At 46.1% G+C, this 18,821-nt stretch overlaps 1 protein-coding gene across 1 annotated transcript in view; it reads right to left on the reverse strand.

Annotated features, from left to right (window-relative positions):
* BICC1 (BicC family RNA binding protein 1) overlaps positions 1-18,821 on the reverse strand; it is a 112,371-nt gene that overhangs the window by 56,841 nt on the left and 36,709 nt on the right. The window contains exons 2-3 of the mRNA XM_035137506.2: positions 16,597-16,643; positions 2,624-2,693 (exon numbers count right to left, since the gene is read on the reverse strand). Of these exons, the coding sequence (XP_034993397.1) occupies positions 2,624-2,693; positions 16,597-16,643 (117 nt within the window). The remainder of the gene's footprint in view (positions 1-2,623; positions 2,694-16,596; positions 16,644-18,821) is intronic.

The following is an 18,821-nucleotide window of genomic DNA, read 5'->3' on the forward strand; positions in this document are numbered from 1 at the left end:
TAGTATGTGTGTAAACAAAAAAGACTGACAGAAGAAGAACAACAGGGTGGCCAATTCATACCTCAGTAACCTCCAACTGGACTACTGCAACACTCTCTGGGTGGGGATGCTCTTGAAAAAGAGCCCAGTACCGTCAATTGGTCCCAAACAATGAAGCCAAACATCACTCTCGTTGTTTATAGTCTCCATTGGTTTCCTATTCATTTCCAGGTTCAGTCAAGGCGCTGGTCACCTTTAATCCCCAAATGGACCTTCTACCATAATGTGCTCTCTCAAAATATGCTTTCAACAACTGCTCTAATTGTCCCCAGCTTCTTAGGTTTCACAGGAGGACATGAGGAACAGATTGTTCATGATGTTCAGTGGCAGAGCTTTGCATGTGAAAGATCTAATCCTTGAGCGTTTTCAGGTAGGGCTGGGAACAACTGCCAGAAATGCTGCAAAGCCACTGCCAGTTAGTGCAGCCAATACCAAACTGGATAGACCAGTGGTCTAAGGCAGATTCCTATATTCCAAATGCTTCCACTAGGGATGCCTGCATGGCCCCATCACCACCAGCTTTCAACCCCAAGTGAAGACTCTGATTCCTTTAAAGAAGGATTTCCCAAACTTGGGTCTCCAGCTGCATTTAGACTACAGTTCCCACCACCCCTGACCACTGTTCCTGCTAGCCAGGGATGATGAGAGTTGTAGTCCAACAACAGCTGGAGACCCAAGATTGAGTAACCCTGCTTTAAAGAGATGCTTCGCAGAAGCTGGACAGAAATATTGCTTTTTTTTTTTTTTTACTGCTAATGAACTGAATTTTCGGGAATGATCTGCTGTGACACCTGATTTTGTTATAGCATTTTTTAATGCCATTTTGGTGCTGCTCCAACTGTTTCAATGCCGTTAGCTGCTCTGTTATTTGCTAGTGATGAAATGCTGGACGTAAGTTTTCAAAATAAAAAAGTCAAAATATAAATGTTGTCTGTGATTTCCTGGATGCGACTGAAAAATCAGATTGAGCCATTTCATTTTCAACCTAACAAACCTTTTGTATGTATAAAGCAAATAAGCAGCTTGCACATAGGCAATGTTATAATTTACTCAATTTCGATTTAAAATAAATAAATAAATAAATAAATAATAATAATACTTTGTTCTTGCCCTGTTTCCCCAAAAACATACTGATTAATTAACAGCACATGAAGACATGGAACTACACTGATTTCAAAGATGACATTGATTTAAGTACGTTTTTTGCACACAAATAAAGGGGGGGGTACAGTAACCAAGTCTGAACAAGTATTCAAGTCTGAACAGCAAAAGATGTTTTTTTCTTAGAATGGCCCATCACTGCAACTTCATTCTCTCTCTACAAAAACTCATGTGAATACATATTTACAGGAAAATATATGGGCTGTATTTAACATAGTGCTAAGCAAAATGTTCTTTCAGCACAAGGATTTATTCACAACAGAACATTCTCTCCTCCTCCTCCTGCTCACATGCCCCTAAATATACCCTGAGGAACCCCCAATCCTGCAGAGTAGCTTGCGGAACCAGGGGCGGGAATACCACTGCACTCATGCTAATCCCTGCACTAATGCCACTATTTAGTTGAACACTGCCCCTTACGTCCTGTCAGTGCAGCGTAATCCCCGAGGTTACTGAATAGTCTGATGTGCACATCTGTCTGCATTCAACTATAAAAACACGTCTGCAAGCTTGCAGCTGAAAAGACACTACCACTCAGGCCACAGAATAATAGCTGGATTTAAAAAATCTGATTCCTGTTCTTGGAAAGTACAGTGGTACCTCTACTTACTAATAACTCTACTTGCGAATGTTTCTACTTACGAATGGAGCTCCGCCCACCATCTTGGATGTGGTTTAGATAGGATTTTTTCTACTTACGTATTTTTAGATAGGGTTGCTTCGACTTATGAATTTTTCCTCCCAATGCATTCCTAAGGGATTCGACTTACAATTTTTTTTCGACTTAAAAATGTGCGTTCGGAACGCATTAAATTCGTAAGTAGAGGTACCACTGTACTGTCTGAAGAGGACCAAAAGCTTGCTCATAATGTGGTATTTAATCATGAAGCACTAGCAGGAGCCAGCTATGGCACAATCTTCTGCTTCACTCACCCACACATCCTACTTTCTAGCATTAAGAGGTTTGGCGTCCTAGATCACTAGAACACAGTAGATGATTCTAATGTTTGATATTATTATGAAAGTCTTGACGTCTCAGTAGTCACCATAGCATGTTAACGACCTTGAGGTACTACTAAAAAGGTTAAGCTTTTCTGTAGTATTCAGCTCTCAGGTATTCAACACCTTTGTCAGTATCATCACTAGGTGGAGAGGCTAGCAACCAATTTTTACAAACTGGTGCTTATAAGTACTAAAATGCCTTGGAGATTTAGGCCATACACATGAAGCTGAATTTGCAGCATTTGCAGGCTCTAGAATAGGTGCTGGCAAATCTGGAAAGGCAACCAAACAGGTAACAGACAGAGTATACTTTTTAGATACAATGAATTCAGCACACCTTTACATACTTATGTAGATTGGTTTCGTTGTGACTGTCATAAAATGTGCATCCAAATTACCATGATCTTACAAAACATTTTACCTTTCTTTGATTTTGCACCAATCTTCAGCTTGGATGGCCAAGCAATCTGAGTGTTTGTTTCTTCCATAATCTGTTAAAAGGACAACAAAAAATTCAGTTTAAAATACGTTACCCTCTGTACTTTACTGCTGACAGGAGCAATATCTGGTAGTTTCGAACTGCTAACATGTTACCAAGGAATACCAAGACAATCAGATGTCTGAAGATTAACCAAATATAGCTTTAATGGAAATTATGACAAACCAATTCCAGGTGGGTCCCCCACCCCCACCCCGACATTACAATATTTGTTTTCTGTATTTGCAGAGACCCAATCCTCCTACTTTTAAAAAACAGCAGGGAAGACTCAAACTCAGCTGTTTGAATTTGGGAATGCTGGCCTAAAAAAAAATCTAGTTTCCAGTACCATAGTTGCAAGAACATATGACTGTAGTTACAATTAAAGAAATTTCAGGTGCATCCTTTGCTGGCCCATTAGAGCAAAAGCTTTTAAACACATACCCTAAAAATCCCATAGTCCGTGTTTATTTCTACTGCCTATATCAATAGAATTCTTTAAAGCCACTATTTCCAGAGCAGGGTGCCATGTGGAAAAAGGGAGAAATGTCAGCCAAGGCTTAGTACACTTTGCTTTGTATGGATTTCAGCTGCCATGGGATAATAAATCGCAGATGGAAGACCATTTCCAAACGAGTGAAATTCTACCATGACATGCTTCCTATTCCCGAGAATTCCCAAACCCAGATGTGAAATAAGAAATCCAGTGGAATTAAGTTGGAATGTGAAGTCCTTCAGGCCTCTGTGGGATTTCAGCTGATAGACAAGAGATGGCAGCATGCACAGGTCCTGACTTCCAAAATTTTAAACTGTTTGAAATAAATAGGCTGGCAGAGCAATACTTCCTATCTGCCCAACTGGCATAAATGCGACCTGTGAGGGACAGGGGATATCGCGAAGTCCCTCCCCTCCTGAGTTCAAGCCCATCCCCGAGCACAGGGGAAAGCAGAGAGAGTTCCGATTCCAATGGGGAAGCAGGAAGTCGTGTCCGAGGCTCAGGCAAGGTAGAGGAGCCAGGGTCCCAGGTGGGACAGGAAGGGGCGAATAAGGGGGGGAGACCCATCCCCCCAACTCCGGAATTACGCAGAAAGAGGAGGGGAAAGAGGATGGGTCTGCCAAAGCTTTTGTGTTGGAGAAAGACGCGCCAAAAGCCATTCGGAGGTTCTGGAACCGACTGACCACATCACTCCGTGTAAATAGCAATGACTTCAGCACTGTAAATACGCAGCACCAATAAAAGAATAAAATGCAGAGCTGCGTAGCGTCGTTACTCTGAAGTAGCCCACTCCGGCCACTGTGACAGCAACCTCCGAATCCTTTTTTGGGCTACTTTGGAGTTGCCGGGATGAGCGTGTCAGAGGCGGAGAGATGGCGGCAGATCGCGGAGCAAGCCCAGCAAGAACTGCAGCAGCTGTCGCTGCAGGCGCAGGGGGAATTGAAGGCAGCTAAAGAAGAGACTAAGAAGGTCCAGGACGACCGGCTACAACTTGCGGAACAGGTGAGAGCGCTACAGGAAAGAGAGCAGGAATTAAGGGCGGTGGCGGTAGACCTCCAAAACAAGCTGGATGCAGAGAAAAACAAGGCGGGAGGGGCACCCCAAGTCCAAGTGCTGCCAGGAAGGAGAGCCGGGACCCTAGTAAGCAAGTTCAATGGAGACCCGAGGGAATATCAGGGCTTTGAGACTGAGATTGTGTATGCTCTTGAGCTGCACCACGATGAGTTCCCTGATGATGAGCACAGGGTAGCGTTTATTGTGGAGCACCTTACCGGGGCAGCCAGGGAGTGGCTAAGACCGTTAATCGCAACAAAGAATCCTTGCATGAAGAATGTCAAACTATTTCTAGAAGGTTTGAAAACGATGTATTCGTCCGATAGTCATATGGACCAGACTAAGGAGGAACTTCATAATTTACGCCAAGGAAATATGACAGTTCGCGCGTATTGGGCGAAATTCACCATGCTGGTGCACAGATTGGGGTGGGAACTGGAGTCACCCCCAATGCAAGCGGCGTTCTACTTGGGGTTGCATGAGGAGGTGAAGGATGAGCTCTCGAGAGGTCCAAAGCCCAGTAATATGGATCAGCTGAGCAAAGCGGCTCTGGCGGTGGGGGTGAGACAGGAATCCCGGTGGAGCGACAAGCAAGCAACGCGCGCAAAGCGGGCTTGGTTCCCACGGTCGCAGGAGAAGCCACTCCCCCAACAACCCTTTCAAGCCACGCCTGGGGCCAGCCAGGACCAGGAACCCATGCAGATTGATAGCGCGCGCGCGCGGGCTTTTCAAACCCCAGCGGCGCCAAGACGCAAGGAGGGAAGGGGTGGGAATTGCTTTCTCTGCAACTCCCCCCAGCATCTCGTCAGAGACTGCCCACATCGAAGGGAGTGGCAAGGAAAGGCGGGAATGGTTGTGCCCTCCCCCACTGACGCAGCACCACAGCAGGGAAACGGGAAAGCCTGGCTGCAGGAGACAAGGGGCAGCAGCCAGGCACAGTCAGCAGACAACAGCCCCAGCCCACCCACCCGCACAGAGAGGAGCAGAGCCAGCCCACCCCTCCCAGAGCAGGAGTGGTTCTAGAAGTGACGCTCACGCTCCCAAATGGCTATCCCCTGACGGTCCTCGCCCTAATTGACAGTGGGGCGTCAGCGAACTTCTTCTCGAGAAACTTTGCAGAAGAGCACCAGATCCAGCTTCTGCAGCTGGATTTTCCTCTGCACGTGGCGACCATTGACGGCAGAGAGCTGCTGGGAGGGGCCATCACTCATCAAACCCCCCCCCATGAAAATGACGGTGGGAAGGCACTCAGAGACACTGGCATTCAACGTCACCACCATCTCAGACCCCCCCATCGTCTTGGGCATGAGCTGGCTGGCGCGCCACGACCCCTCCATCAGTTGGCACCAGAGATGCATCACTTTTGGATCGGACTTTTGCCTGGAACATTGCATGCAGCACCAACCAGGGGAGGGGCCTCCGATAGCCACGGTGGCCACCATGCACGTCAAAGGGGGTGAGGCGATACCCAAGCCGTACTGGGACCTGCAGGAGGTCTTCAGCGAAGCGGAGTCCGACCACCTACCCCCACACAGGCCTTTTGACTGCCAGATCAACCTGGTGCCAGGGGCAACTATACCCCCAGCCAAGCTGTACGCCATGTCAGACCAGGAACTGGAGGATCTGCGCGCTTTCATCGACAAGAACCTCAAGCGGGGGTTCATCAGAGAAAGCAAGGCAGCAGGGGGCAGCCCAGTCTTCTGGGTGGACAAGAAAGACATGCAACAGCGCCGTCTTGTGGTGGATTTTAGACGGCTGAATTCAGTGACAGAGCCAGTGGCTTTCCCCATGCCCAGAGTGGACGATCTGTTGACAGCAGCGCGCAGGGGCAAGATTTTCACCAAGCTAGACCTGAGGGGGGCGTACAACTTAATCAGGATCCGGGAAGGCGATGAATGGAAAACCACGATGTTCACGCCTCTGGGCTCTTTTGAATATCTGGTGATGCCCTTCGGGTTGCAAGGGGGCTCAGCATGCTTCCAGGCCTTCATGCACCACGTCCTGGGGTCCCTCCTCTTCAGGAAATGCTTGGTCTTCCTGGATGACATCCTTATCTATTCCGATGACCCAGTGCAGCATGTGAAAGATGTCAGGGAGGTGTTGCAGCGCCTGAAGGAGAACCACCTGTATGTGAAGCTGGAGAAGTGCAAGTTTCACACCAAGGAGGTGGACTTCCTGGGCTACAAGCTGTCAGACAAGGGGCTGGCGATGGACAAGGACAAGGTGCAGGCCATCCTGGACTGGCACAGCCCCAGGACGCGCAAAGATGCCCAACGCCTACTAGGCTTCGCCAACTTCTACAGGAAGTTCATCAAGAACTTCTCTCGCGTTACGGCTCCCATCACTGACTGCCTGAGAGGCAAGCAGAAGTTCAGGTGGACACCAGAGGCGCAAGCAGCGTTCGAAAGCCTCAAGAGGGTGTTCGCCTCAGACCAGAACCTGTTCCACGTGGTTCAGGACGCGCCCCTACGCGTGGAGACAGATGCTTCTGATAAAGCTGTGGGCGCCATTTTGTTGCAACTGGACGCCAACAGAGAGTGGAGACCCTGTGCCTTCTTCTCCAGGAAGTTGACCCAGCCAGAGCGAAACTACACGGTGTTTGATCGGGAACTTCTTGCGATCCACGCTGCGTTCCAGCACTGGAGACACTTCCTGGTGGGCGCCAAGCACCCCATCCAGGTGTGCACAGACCACAAGAACCTGGAGTTCTGGAGAACTGCCAGGGTGCTCAACCAGCGGCAGATACGGTGGGCAGAGTTCTTCTCGAACTTCAACTTCTCCATACACTACATCCCGGGAGAGCAGAATGTCAGGGCGGATGCCCTCTCCCGCAAGCCAGAGTACATGGAGGAGGAGGCGCCACCGGCACCCAGACACATTTTCCCCCCGTCAGCATGGTCCTGCGGAGCAGCAGTGGTGAGCGAGGCGGAACTCACAGCACTGACGGCAGCGGATGAATTTGCCAACCGCATCTTCAGAGAACTGAGAGGGGGGGGAAGCAGGCAAAAGACTTTGCAGAACGCAGGGGGCTGCTTTTCTACAAGGGTGCACTGTACCTGCCCACCACCCAGCTTAGACGTACGGTCCTCAAGCAGATGCACGACAACCCAACGGCGGGTCATTTTGGGAGGGACAAAACCGCTCACCTAGTCATGAGACACTTCTGGTGGCCAGGGGTGCGGGAAGATGTTAGAGACTATGTACGGGGCTGTGACACCTGCCAGCGGGCAAAGGTGGTCAGAGCAGCGCCACCGGGATTGCTGGAGCCCTTAGCCACGCCACACAGGCCGTGGGAAGTGGTGTCCATGGACTTCATCACAGATCTGCCTTCTTCCAGGGGCAAGACCGCAGTGTTGGTGGTGGTGGACCTCATGTCCAAAATGTGCCACTTTATACCGTGTGCCAGGGCGGTCTCTGCAGAGGAGACAGCCAAACTGTTTGTGGATCACGTATTCAGACTGCATGGATTACCTTTAAGGGTTATTTCGGATCGTGGCCGCCAATTTGTTTCCAGGTTCTGGCGGCGGCTCATGAACCTCCTGCAGGTGGAGGTCAGCTTGTCGACGGCTAGACACCCGCAGACCAATGGACAGGCGGAGAGGGTCAACGCCATTCTGCAGCAGTACCTGAGATGCTACGTCAGCCAGCGGCAAACGGACTGGGTGGATCGCCTGCCACTGGCAGAATTTGCCTACAACAATGCGGTGCACGTCTCCACAGGGGTGTCGCCCTTTAAGGCCAATTACGGGCGTGACCTCAGATCTTTCCCAGAGAGGGAGGGGGAGGAGGAGGAGGAGGGCCCACAGGCTGAGGATTGGGCAGAGGAACTGGAGACGGTGCACCAGCAGCTTAGAGAACACTTGGAGAGAGCCAAGGAAGCGTACAAGAAGGGGGCAGATCGCCACAGGCGACCGGGGGAGGTCATTAGGGTGGGGGACAAAGTTTGGTTGTCCTCGGAGGGCCTTCCCATCAGAGGGAGGTGCAAAAAGCTGGCACCCAGAAGGTTGGGCCCCTTCACGGTCACGCAACAGGTCAACCCGGTGGCATACAGGCTGGCACTGCCAGAGGACATGAGGGTGCACCCAGTGTTTCATAGATCGCTGCTGTCGCCGTACAGGGAAAGCAGCAGGCTCCGAGGCAGCGAACAAACCCCTGAGGGAGGGGGGGAGAGAGAAGGCAGGGAGCAACTCAATGAGGCCACGGCCATCCTGGACTCAAGGAGGGGGGTGGGGGGCCTGGAGTACCTCATGGCATGGGAGGATGCTCCACCGTCCCAGAATGAATGGGTCCCAGCCACTCAGATACAGGAGGAATTCCTGGTAGAAGAATTTCACGCCCTCTTTCCCCATAGACCCAAGCCCTGGCACATGGAAAGGGAGGGGGAGGGGGAGGAAGCATGGGAGAGCAGTTCACCATGGCGCTGGGAAGCGGAGTTTGAGGAACCAGAGGATGAGGTATGGGTGTCACCGAGATCCACCCAGTCAGAGGAAGGAGCAGATTGGCAGAACATTTTTACCCCTACCAGCTCTGACGCCACGGACTTTTTGGGATTCCCGTCCTCCCAGGCGGAAGGGGGGGGGCTCGCAGGACTGGGGGGAGGTGTTCACACCAACGGGCTCAGAAAGCACTGAGTTCTTAGGCTTCCAGTCGTCACCGACACCTGGGGGGGACCTGGGGAGGGGTGAAGGAGAGCTTGGGAGGGGGGTGGATGTGAGGGACAGGGGATATCGCGAAGTCCCTCCCCTCCTGAGTTCAAGCCCATCCCCGAGCACAGGGGAAAGCAGAGAGAGTTCCGATTCCAATGGGGAAGCAGGAAGTCGTGTCCGAGGCTCAGGCAAGGTAGAGGAGCCAGGGTCCCAGGTGGGACAGGAAGGGGCGAATAAGGGGGGGGAGACCCATCCCCCCAACTCCGGAATTACGCAGAAAGAGGAGGGGAAAGAGGATGGGTCTGCCAAAGCTTTTGTGTTGGAGAAAGATGTGCCAAAAGCCATTCGGAGGTTCTGGAACCGACTGACCACATCACTCCGTGTAAATAGCAATGACTTCAGCACTGTAAATACGCAGCACCAATAAAAGAATAAAATGCAGAGCTGCGTAGCGTCGTTACTCTGAAGTAGCCCACTCCGGCCACTGTGACACGACCTTCTCAGTGGTTACTTCCATGCCAGCTGGGGTCCACACAAAGGTTTTCTAGCAGCATGTTGAGTATATCACATTTGACAACCCCCAAGAAGTTGGGCACCATTTTTCGGCGTGCTAAAATACGCTGTTAGAGGATCTATGTGAGCAGAAACCTTTTACGTCAGTAAGCTGGCTAGCCTAAGACCCTTCACATGGACTCCAGCCGCCATCAGTTCCAAGTCAACACGGCCAATGGTCAGGGATGATAGCAGTTGAAAGCGGTGTTAGAAATTAGCTAGGTACTTTTTGCTACTGGCACGAGTCCAGCTTCTGCCACACGGGAGATCTCCGGATGCCAGGTTGGCAACTGACATCTCCACCTGGCTGGCCCCTCCAGCTTTCTTAAGCAAGTAAGCAGAAGGGTTTATTCACTGCATTTATATCCCACTTTCTTCTCCAATAAGTACATGGTTCACCCCTTTCACAGGTTAATCCCTACAATAATCCTGTGAGGTGGGTTAAGAGGCTGTGACTGTCCCAAAGTCACCCAGTGAGCTTCACGGCTGATCTCCCAGGTCTTAGTCTGACATCTAACCACTACACCACACCGGCTACCTAGAGTACTTCTGCTATGGGGCAGCTCTATAAACTAGGTAGGAAAAGAAATATGGGGAAAGCAAAATGTCATTTGGAGAAGGATCTGAAATATTTTCCTTGACGCTTGAATTGGTTTTATTCTAGATTGTTTTGTTTGATGTTTTAATGTGTTGTAAACTGCTCTGAGATGTTTTTCTTTAAACTATAAGGCAGTATACTAATGAAATGAAAAGAAATAACAACAACTACTCCATGGAGGAAAAAATGGCACCTAGACATTCCTTTGTGATGACATTCCTTTGTTCCTGAGTTTAAGAGTACATGAGGAAATGACATGGGTAATTTTCAGTGGCTATGAACAAGTTTAAACTTTGAATGAACATGCATGTTATAAATTCATTCTTAAATACACATCTTCTTCACTGATGCAAGTGCAAAATTGCCTTCACGTTAGTCAGTGGTTGCATAAGCACTTGAGTGAGCTCTTCTGCCCACATCTATGGAACAGCTACTACACTGCCAACATGTTTGCCTACCATTCCCAAACATGAAGACGACACAGTGAGCTGCAAACGAGAGCAATGCACTTGGATAAATGAAATCAGAGTTGAGATTTTAAAAGTTTAAACGGATATCTTGAAAGGTTTTTAATACAGAGCCAATGCTAACACAGGCCCATTTCCAATGCACAGATGGGAGTGGATCACAGTTACTTTGAATCAAGGAACAACAATTCAGTGTTGTGCAGAAAGTAGGATAAACTAGATTACTTCATTATTTTTCATCACGTAAAACCTTTGGGTGTACTTAAGTTGGCCAAGATATTCTGTGTCTGACCTTTTCAGGATGCAACCTTTAAAAAAAAAACTGGAAGAGTTTGAGGGGAAGTTTAACTCACATTTATGCTCTTGCTTGCAAGTAAGTTGGGAACCTGATCTTGGCTAGCAGGCCTGGAAGTGGTGAGAGTTAGAGGTGGTTCAGTGGTTAACAGTGTTGGACTAGGACCTGGGAGACCAGTTGCAGTGAGCATTTGCACATTAGGATGACAGGTGGAAACATGCAATCCTCAGGATTCACTGCCAAATCCTACCCCAGGTAATGCTGCACAACACCTCCATAACGAACTGATTTGGAAGCCAGGGCAGAGCACATTCCATATAGAAGACTATTTAAGGCAACTACATAAACAGGGTTTAAGCCGGTTGGGTAAGTTACAGAGTTCTCATATCCAAGAGAGTTTCTAATTCATAGTTTTACTAGCCTGGGTTTGGCACAGTATATTATGAACCAGATTAGCATTTGATTTAGCTCTGAAAGGAGTCATTAGCGGCTCTTGTGAAGCAGCATGTCTGCTCAGCATTCAGCCAGTCAGATTTCCATCCACTACAATCATTTCAAAACATTATTTTAAGCAGCTTAAGCTTTATAAACTTAAACAAAACCAAATGATTGCTGCTAAACAAAGTGATTCAGACGTCTGGCTTAATCTACATCCCCACATATAAAATCCACTAGAATATCTAGGCAAGTTAGATACAAAGGAGCTTTGCACATTAAAATGGCTTCCGAATATCTACTAAAAATGCTGTATATTGTTACGCAGGCCCCAGAAATGAATACACTGAATGATCAGGCTCATGAAAATCCTTGTCAGCCACTACATTGGGTTGTGTGTGTGTGTGTGTGTGTGTGTGTGTGCGCGCGCACGCACACACACACACACACACACACACACACACACCACAGAGAGACAACTATTCCTGCTCATTCAATTCATCCTCATTGTTATTGCAGACAGATTGCATGGGCAACATTCAGACATGGGGAATATTGCATTAGCGTTCCTGATGAAGCTAGTGCTTCTGTCCCATTTCCTAATGTTCCTTTCACACTGCAGTACCTGGTGTGTTATGGAACTTTGGCTTTTTAAGCAATATACCAGCATGTCACACTAAATTTCATTCACACCAGTGGGTGCGGTATGACACAACAACGACTACCACTGTACAATGTCACTACTCCCACACCCTTTCGGCACATGCATCTTTCTGTTCCCTCATGAAAACAGCAGAAAATAACTGGTATGGCACCCAAATTTCATTACTTTGCTCCAATAGTTTTCTGGGTTAAGGGGACAGCAAATGGTTTTTTTTTTTAATAAGCATTTTCTTGGGAACAAGTAACATGGAAATGAGCACTGAACATGCACTATATTCTGTTCATTTTCCTGAAGTGGCTCTTACATCATGTGAAAGCTCAACTCATGTAGAAATTAACAGTTACAGAAGCATCAGAGAAATGGGACGCACGGACGGGTGAATGAAGCCACACATAAACACATTTCTTTCTTCATGTGTGTGCATTTTCCATGCAACCATGAGACTCACTCTGATGAAGTTTTGTTGTGAAGTGGCTCTAGATGGTGCAATGTGCCCAACCTAATTCACTCAATTTCTAAATCAGGAAAGCCAACCACTGACCACTGACCACTAATAGCATAAAAAAGAGAGGAAACTAATAGGTCAGGTCTGAGAATAAGTAACATCATTGAACCAGATTTATATACCACTTTAGCATCAAAACCCCTAAACAGTTTACATAAAGAAATACTAAAAGTATCAATAAATTAGATGTTAGAAACAAGTTGGCCTTAAAAAAAATCAAAGTAAATGCAGCCTAATTATCAACCCCCCTCCATGAAGGCTTTTTTCCTTGCTCTTGTGGTGTGCTTGAGAAATCTGATGTTCTCTGTTGCTGCCTCTGGGAAACTGGACCCTATTCACCCCTATGCTGTGTGAGTGTGTCACACGCCATGTTAGAAACTCAGGAATATAAGCTAGGTACCAAAAGGCTTCTTAAACCAGGGTTACAGCCGCTAAAATGGAATGCCTACTTGCCGTTTTTAGGCTAGACAGCTTGATAATTGCATTTTTCAATATGACTTTTTGGTTCCCAAAATTCAATCTGCTTCTGCAGATAAAATATAGCAGGTAGAATTCTACAGGATGTGTTGCTAGTGTGTGAAAGCAGTCAAGATCCAAGGATCCCCAGACATGCACCTCCAGATGGTGGTGGTGTCAGGCACTATCCAGGTGCCCCGGCACTTGGTCACAAGTGGCTGGTAGCCAGGTGCAAAATGTACCTGGTGCCTGGCAAATACCGAACACTGGTCACATGATTATCCCAAATGTGTGGGTTAATCTGGCAGCATCCAAACTTGGAGTCGGGGGCCTGCTGAAAACCTTTCCATGCCATCAAGATTATACCAGAAATTAAGTAGACAATCTTTCTGTATATTATTATTTTTACAGAAAGTTTTTCTTCACACAGCACATAGCTAAACTGTGGGACTCACTTCCCCGGGAGGCAGTGATGGTCACCAAAATAAGCAGCAAGACACTTACAGAAGTGTCTTGGTATAAAGCAGTGCCTGTGAATACTCATGAAACAAAGCCACAAAATCAGTCAAGACATGGAAGCACTCTAGCAGCAAGGTGGCATAGATCAATATGACTCATCTTCCTGAACGTATCAGTTGAATTCATGTTATTCCAAGGGCTGTTTCCACAAATGCCACAGCAACAAACCTGGGATGGTCCCCCAAGTGTTCTATGTGGCCAGCCACTCAAAGCTCTGGTGCACACACTTGTATGATACACATCTGCAACATCTGGTCTTCATATTCTCATTGTGCTTTTCAGAGCTTTATCTAAGCTTTAAGCCCGCACCAGAAATGATGAGAAAATAATGCAGTTATCTGTGAGCATCCATTATTTTTGGCTTCTTGTTATGCTGCCTCCATTTCTCTCGATTCTGAAGTGTCTTTCTCAGACTTACAGGAAACCAAACTGAACAACCACTATCCTCATGAGAAATAAACAAAACTGAGTATGATGCCCCCACTTCTTTCTTTCTTGCACAACAACCAAAGGCTCCCCCTCCCTACTTCACAAGTCATTTCTCCAAGTAAGTGCCCCTTGTGAAAGAGTTTCCAGTTTTGGAAACAACAAACTGGGCATTGTTGCCTGAAGCCACTGTATCGTATTTCCTCCTCCTTACTCCTTTTCCATTCTTTGCAACTTCTCTCTCCACAAAATTGACTATTTCACATGAGAAGTTAAACAGACTGAAGGAAGCTCTGCAAACAAGACAGCAAGAAGACCATGAGCAATTACCCAAAGAACTGTTCTAAAATTCTTGAAGGACATACCCGAGCGCTCCCTACAAAAACCTTTGCCATTTCATAATCTTCAAAATGCAAGCTTCTTGAACAAATTTGTATTTTCCTGTAACCCACAGATGAACAACAAACATTCCTGCCTAGCAATGTCAGCTAACCACAAGCAATGGATCTCTAAAATCTGTTTGAATGTATTATGTAATATGAGTAGCTTTAAAAACCAACATCCATAAACAGCAGCTGACAAGAGTGGGTAGAGAGATTTGTAGTTGGGAGCCTGGAAGAGATGGGTTCAGGACTGAACACTATCAAACTCCCAGGGTGGTCCCAAGGTAATTTTTTTATCTCTCAGCTTCTGCTGCTCACCTGTAAAAGCTCAGCCACCACCACCACCTACCTCAATGGGCAAAACAACATAGAAGAAATAGGGGGCTGCTGTGAAAAATGCTATCTCCTACATCTCTCCTTGCTAACCTACAACATTAACCATGTGTATTGACACTATCATGTTTATCATAAAAAAGGTAAAGGACTCCTCCTGACAGTTAAGTCCAGTCGTGAACGACTCTGGGGTTGCGGCACTCATCTCGCTTGACTGGCCGAGGGAGCCAATGTTTGTCCACAGACAGTTTTTCTGGATCATGTGGCCAGCATGACTAAGCCGCTTCTGGCAAAACCAGAGCAGTTTCCCTTCCTGGCGGAGCAGTACCTATTTATCTACTTGCACTTTGACATGCTTTTGAACTGCTAGGTTGGCAAGAGCTGGGACCGAGCAATGGGAGCTCACCCCATCGCGGGGATTTGAACCACCAACCTTCTGATCGGCAAGCCCAAGGCTCAGTGGTTTACACCACAGTGCTACCCGCATCCCTATGTTTATCATACTGAAACCCAATAATGAAAAGCAGGAAAGAAGAAAGTAGGATTCTAAGTCCCCTGCCTAAAAGTTTACCTGCCGCACAGCACTGACTGTCCCTGACGTTGGAGAGAATGGAATGGATTCAGAGTGTGTTATGTTGGGGCTAATTTCAATGGAAACTTCAATGGAAGTTTCACTCATGACCTGCTTGTCTGCAGTTGACTTCAATGGAACCAAAGTTCAACTAGTTCACTCTGGATTCAGCCCAATGTACCTCAGCTGAACAGAATGGTTCAACTAATGCTCTAGGGCAGTGTTCCTCAACCTTGGGCCTCCAGCTGTTTTGGGACTACAACTCCCATCATCCTTAGCTAGCAGGACCAGTGGCCGGGGATGATGGGAGTTGTAGTTTCAAAACAGCTGGAGGCCCAAGGTTGAGGAACACTGCTCTAGGGTATTCGAGGTTGACCTCAAGTGCATCTGTAACATATGAAAATCCTGAACAAATGTGATCACTGATGCATCACAAAATTGTTGCATTTCAATAGACCAGCCTCATGCAATGTCATGAAAGAAGAGCAGGGTTCCAAACTTAGTGAAGTGTTAAGGCTGTCTCTGCACTGTATTAGGATAAGTATGTGTTGAATAACTGAGAAGTGAGTAAAACTGCCACAGTACAGCCACAATTTAATATGGCCGTTTCTATTTTTAACTGTAGATGAATGTTACATACCAAAATAAAAGTTCTGAACTCTGAAAATCTTTTTCTGTAAGCGTGTTTGAAACATACTATCAGGTGGAGAGAGACAGTCTCACAAACAATACTCTTCAAATGAATGGATTGAGGGGGTGGGGCTGTTCTCATGTTAAGCTTTTTGAGAGATCCCCTTTGGAAGAGGGGAAAGGGTGAGTGGAAACCACAAATCATGGCTGACTTGTAAGCCAAGCCAGAGTTTGCAAAGCCAGAGTTTGCGAACAAATGTTCTTAAACCTACCTACTGCATAACTGCAAAGCTGTGCTTTTATTTAAAATTAACCCTCAGAATTCCCTTGCCTGTGTGTTAAAGGAAAGAATGCCTTTCAAATACTTCAGAAAACCATACAAGTATAAAAAGATGTAGACCCACCCCTTAAATGCAGAAATTACCCCTCCCTGATCATTCATATCAGAAGCTAATTCTAATGTTTAAATACTAGCTTTTAACAGCATCACATTTTGGAAAAGAGTGAAAGGGCTGACTAATCCTGATCCAGATCTGAAACATTTATTCTCCAACCCAAGATTTCTTGGGTTGAGCTGTGGCCACCACAGTGAAGGCTTCAGCTAGAAATGACTTCTCTGTTCTCCGAGCAAGGGCAGAAAGGCCAGACTCAGTGTATTTATACCAGGCTTGGTTAACCCAGTTCCGAATTCCTATTCCTCACTACACCTGAAAATTGCAATGGAGACTAAATGCACAGGCATACATGTATAATAGGTCATAACCAAGTCGCATGCCATATGGTCAATGCTCCAGAGATAAGTGATTTAAAAGATCAATCACCATGCCTTCAATTATAGTGATACATGTAATACTGTTAGACAGATGACTAAGTGCAGTTTTGCTTACCTTCTGAAAAAAGTCTTCTCCACTTTTGCCTTTTCCTTCAGCAGCAGCTGAAAATAAAATGACACACCATTAAACATATGCATGTCCTGTCATGTCATGTAGCATTTTCCTACATACATGGATTTTATCTCATCTTAAGGCAATTCTGGTTATGTCTCTCCTTGGGTGCTTTCATACTTAAAGCACTGTTGACCTCAGTTTAACAAGGGTTGCAACCCACCCATCATGAGAATTTCCTTTAAAAAGTCACTCTGGCAGTGCTGCTAAAAATGGGAACCAATTCTGTCTGGAAGCAGAAGAGTTTTTGCACAGCAATGAATCCTGCACATATGCTGGCAACCTCCTTTATGCAAAATATGGTTGGGGAGAACCGCAGGATGCATGGTGGTTAACAAAGACTTCGATTTCTGCCATATTCCCTTGTACTTAACGTGGAGGAAATGCCTTTCCAAAGAAGTAATGCACTGTCAGTGGGGAAAGATTATTGAAATGGGTGTCATGGTGGGAAAGATCAAGATCCAAAATGCAATTGGATAGCCTCATTTCATAAAGCAAATGGCATATATGCCCCTGTGTACAACTAGTTCAGCTCATTTTCAACCTTTTTGGATATGGTCATTTAAATTCGAGAAGCATGCTTGGTTTCTCTATTACACTAAAACTGGTGCTCTCTAACAGATTCACATGCCTATAGAGATCTGGGCAGGTAGCCTGCATCTCTTCAAGCCCAGGGTGGGGATCCCAAAAGTTACTTAGTATTTGCTCAGTGGTATTTTTCCACTTTTTTTGAACAGCATACCGCAATGACTGCAGTGTCACAGAAGCTGCCTTTCAACTACGGTCCACTCAGTTTCAACTATGGTTTTCTATACAGAGGGCTTTAATTTAATGAACTGAAGCCTAAAACTGCCTAGGGTGCACAGAAATTATAGCATGGTTCTTTGGATCTTAGCCTAGGGCTAGATGTAATCTAATGTTTTACTTTGGCTTTTTCATCTAAAATATGCCAGTCTTTGAACTTCCTTCAATGAGCAAACCAAGTGTGTCTGCACATTTGAAAGTATTCTGTTACACATCACTCACACAGCTTGGCCCCTTTATTTAACCATAAAGATACAGTTTCCAAGATGCTCCTTTTGATCATCTCGTTTTGAAAATGAAATTTACCAAACAATTCCAATATGCTTTATAAAACAGTTGCGGTTACTGACCATTGGTGATTATTTTAATGACAAACTAGGACTAACTAGTTGTTCTTCAGAGTGGGAAAACCAGTTTTTCTAGCAAATGCTATGATAACACTGAAACCCATGGTACATATGCTAAAAAGACAAAGCAGGAAAAGTTCATGATCTCAGATACCAGTGCCAACTTCAACTTAAAACTTGCTAGGGGATAGAGGAGGCAGGCTAGCATAGCGTTGGACTGAAAATATTTGAGTTTTCTAGACATGAGTTTAGACACTGGAATACCCAGGAACCTCTCAAAGGTTATTGTTGTTCTTCAAAATATACTACTTTGCCACACATAACAAAAAAGACTAGCAAGATATAATGAATTTTGGCAAGACTTTATCCATGCAGAGGAACATTAACAGTGTTCAGTAGCTACTGAACTGAAGTTTCAGATCTACTGGTGCAGATAGCCATTTAAGAGAGGAGAGTTACCACCCTAAATGCAAAAAGAGATTGAAATTTGGAAAAAAGCAGCTCTTTGCTATTGTACCAAGCCGAGCACGCAGGGGCAACTGAAAACAGGCAAGTATTTATTAGTGCTGCCATATGTATGGATTTTCCCGGACATTATTGGGATTTTAAAGGCGGATGTGATGTCTGGGGATTTCCAGAAGGTGGCGGTTTGTTCTGGATCTTTGGCAAGTAAACCCAAAACAACTTTCAGGGTGTCCTGGTTTTTACTTTTTGAAATATGGCAACCCTATAATAATTAATAGAGCCCACCAATCTCTCACACACACTGGCACAGTATAGCTTTGAGTTATCTTCCCTTGATTTTATGCACATTTCCAATTTAATTAGAATAAATTACTGCTGCCTTTAGCCAGAAACACATTGCAACATCCATCACTTACACGTGATTACAGCTAAAGATTACAGACATTCCCAACAGAACGATACACAGGGACTGCTACTCACAACTATAGTCTAATCCCTTTGATGCACATTCATGTATCTCTTCATCTATCAAGCACTTATGCCCTTTTACAT

This window comes from Zootoca vivipara, chromosome 5 (genome assembly GCF_963506605.1).
Source record: "Zootoca vivipara chromosome 5, rZooViv1.1, whole genome shotgun sequence".
In the NCBI taxonomy this organism is placed as follows: Eukaryota; Metazoa; Chordata; class Lepidosauria; order Squamata; family Lacertidae; genus Zootoca; species Zootoca vivipara.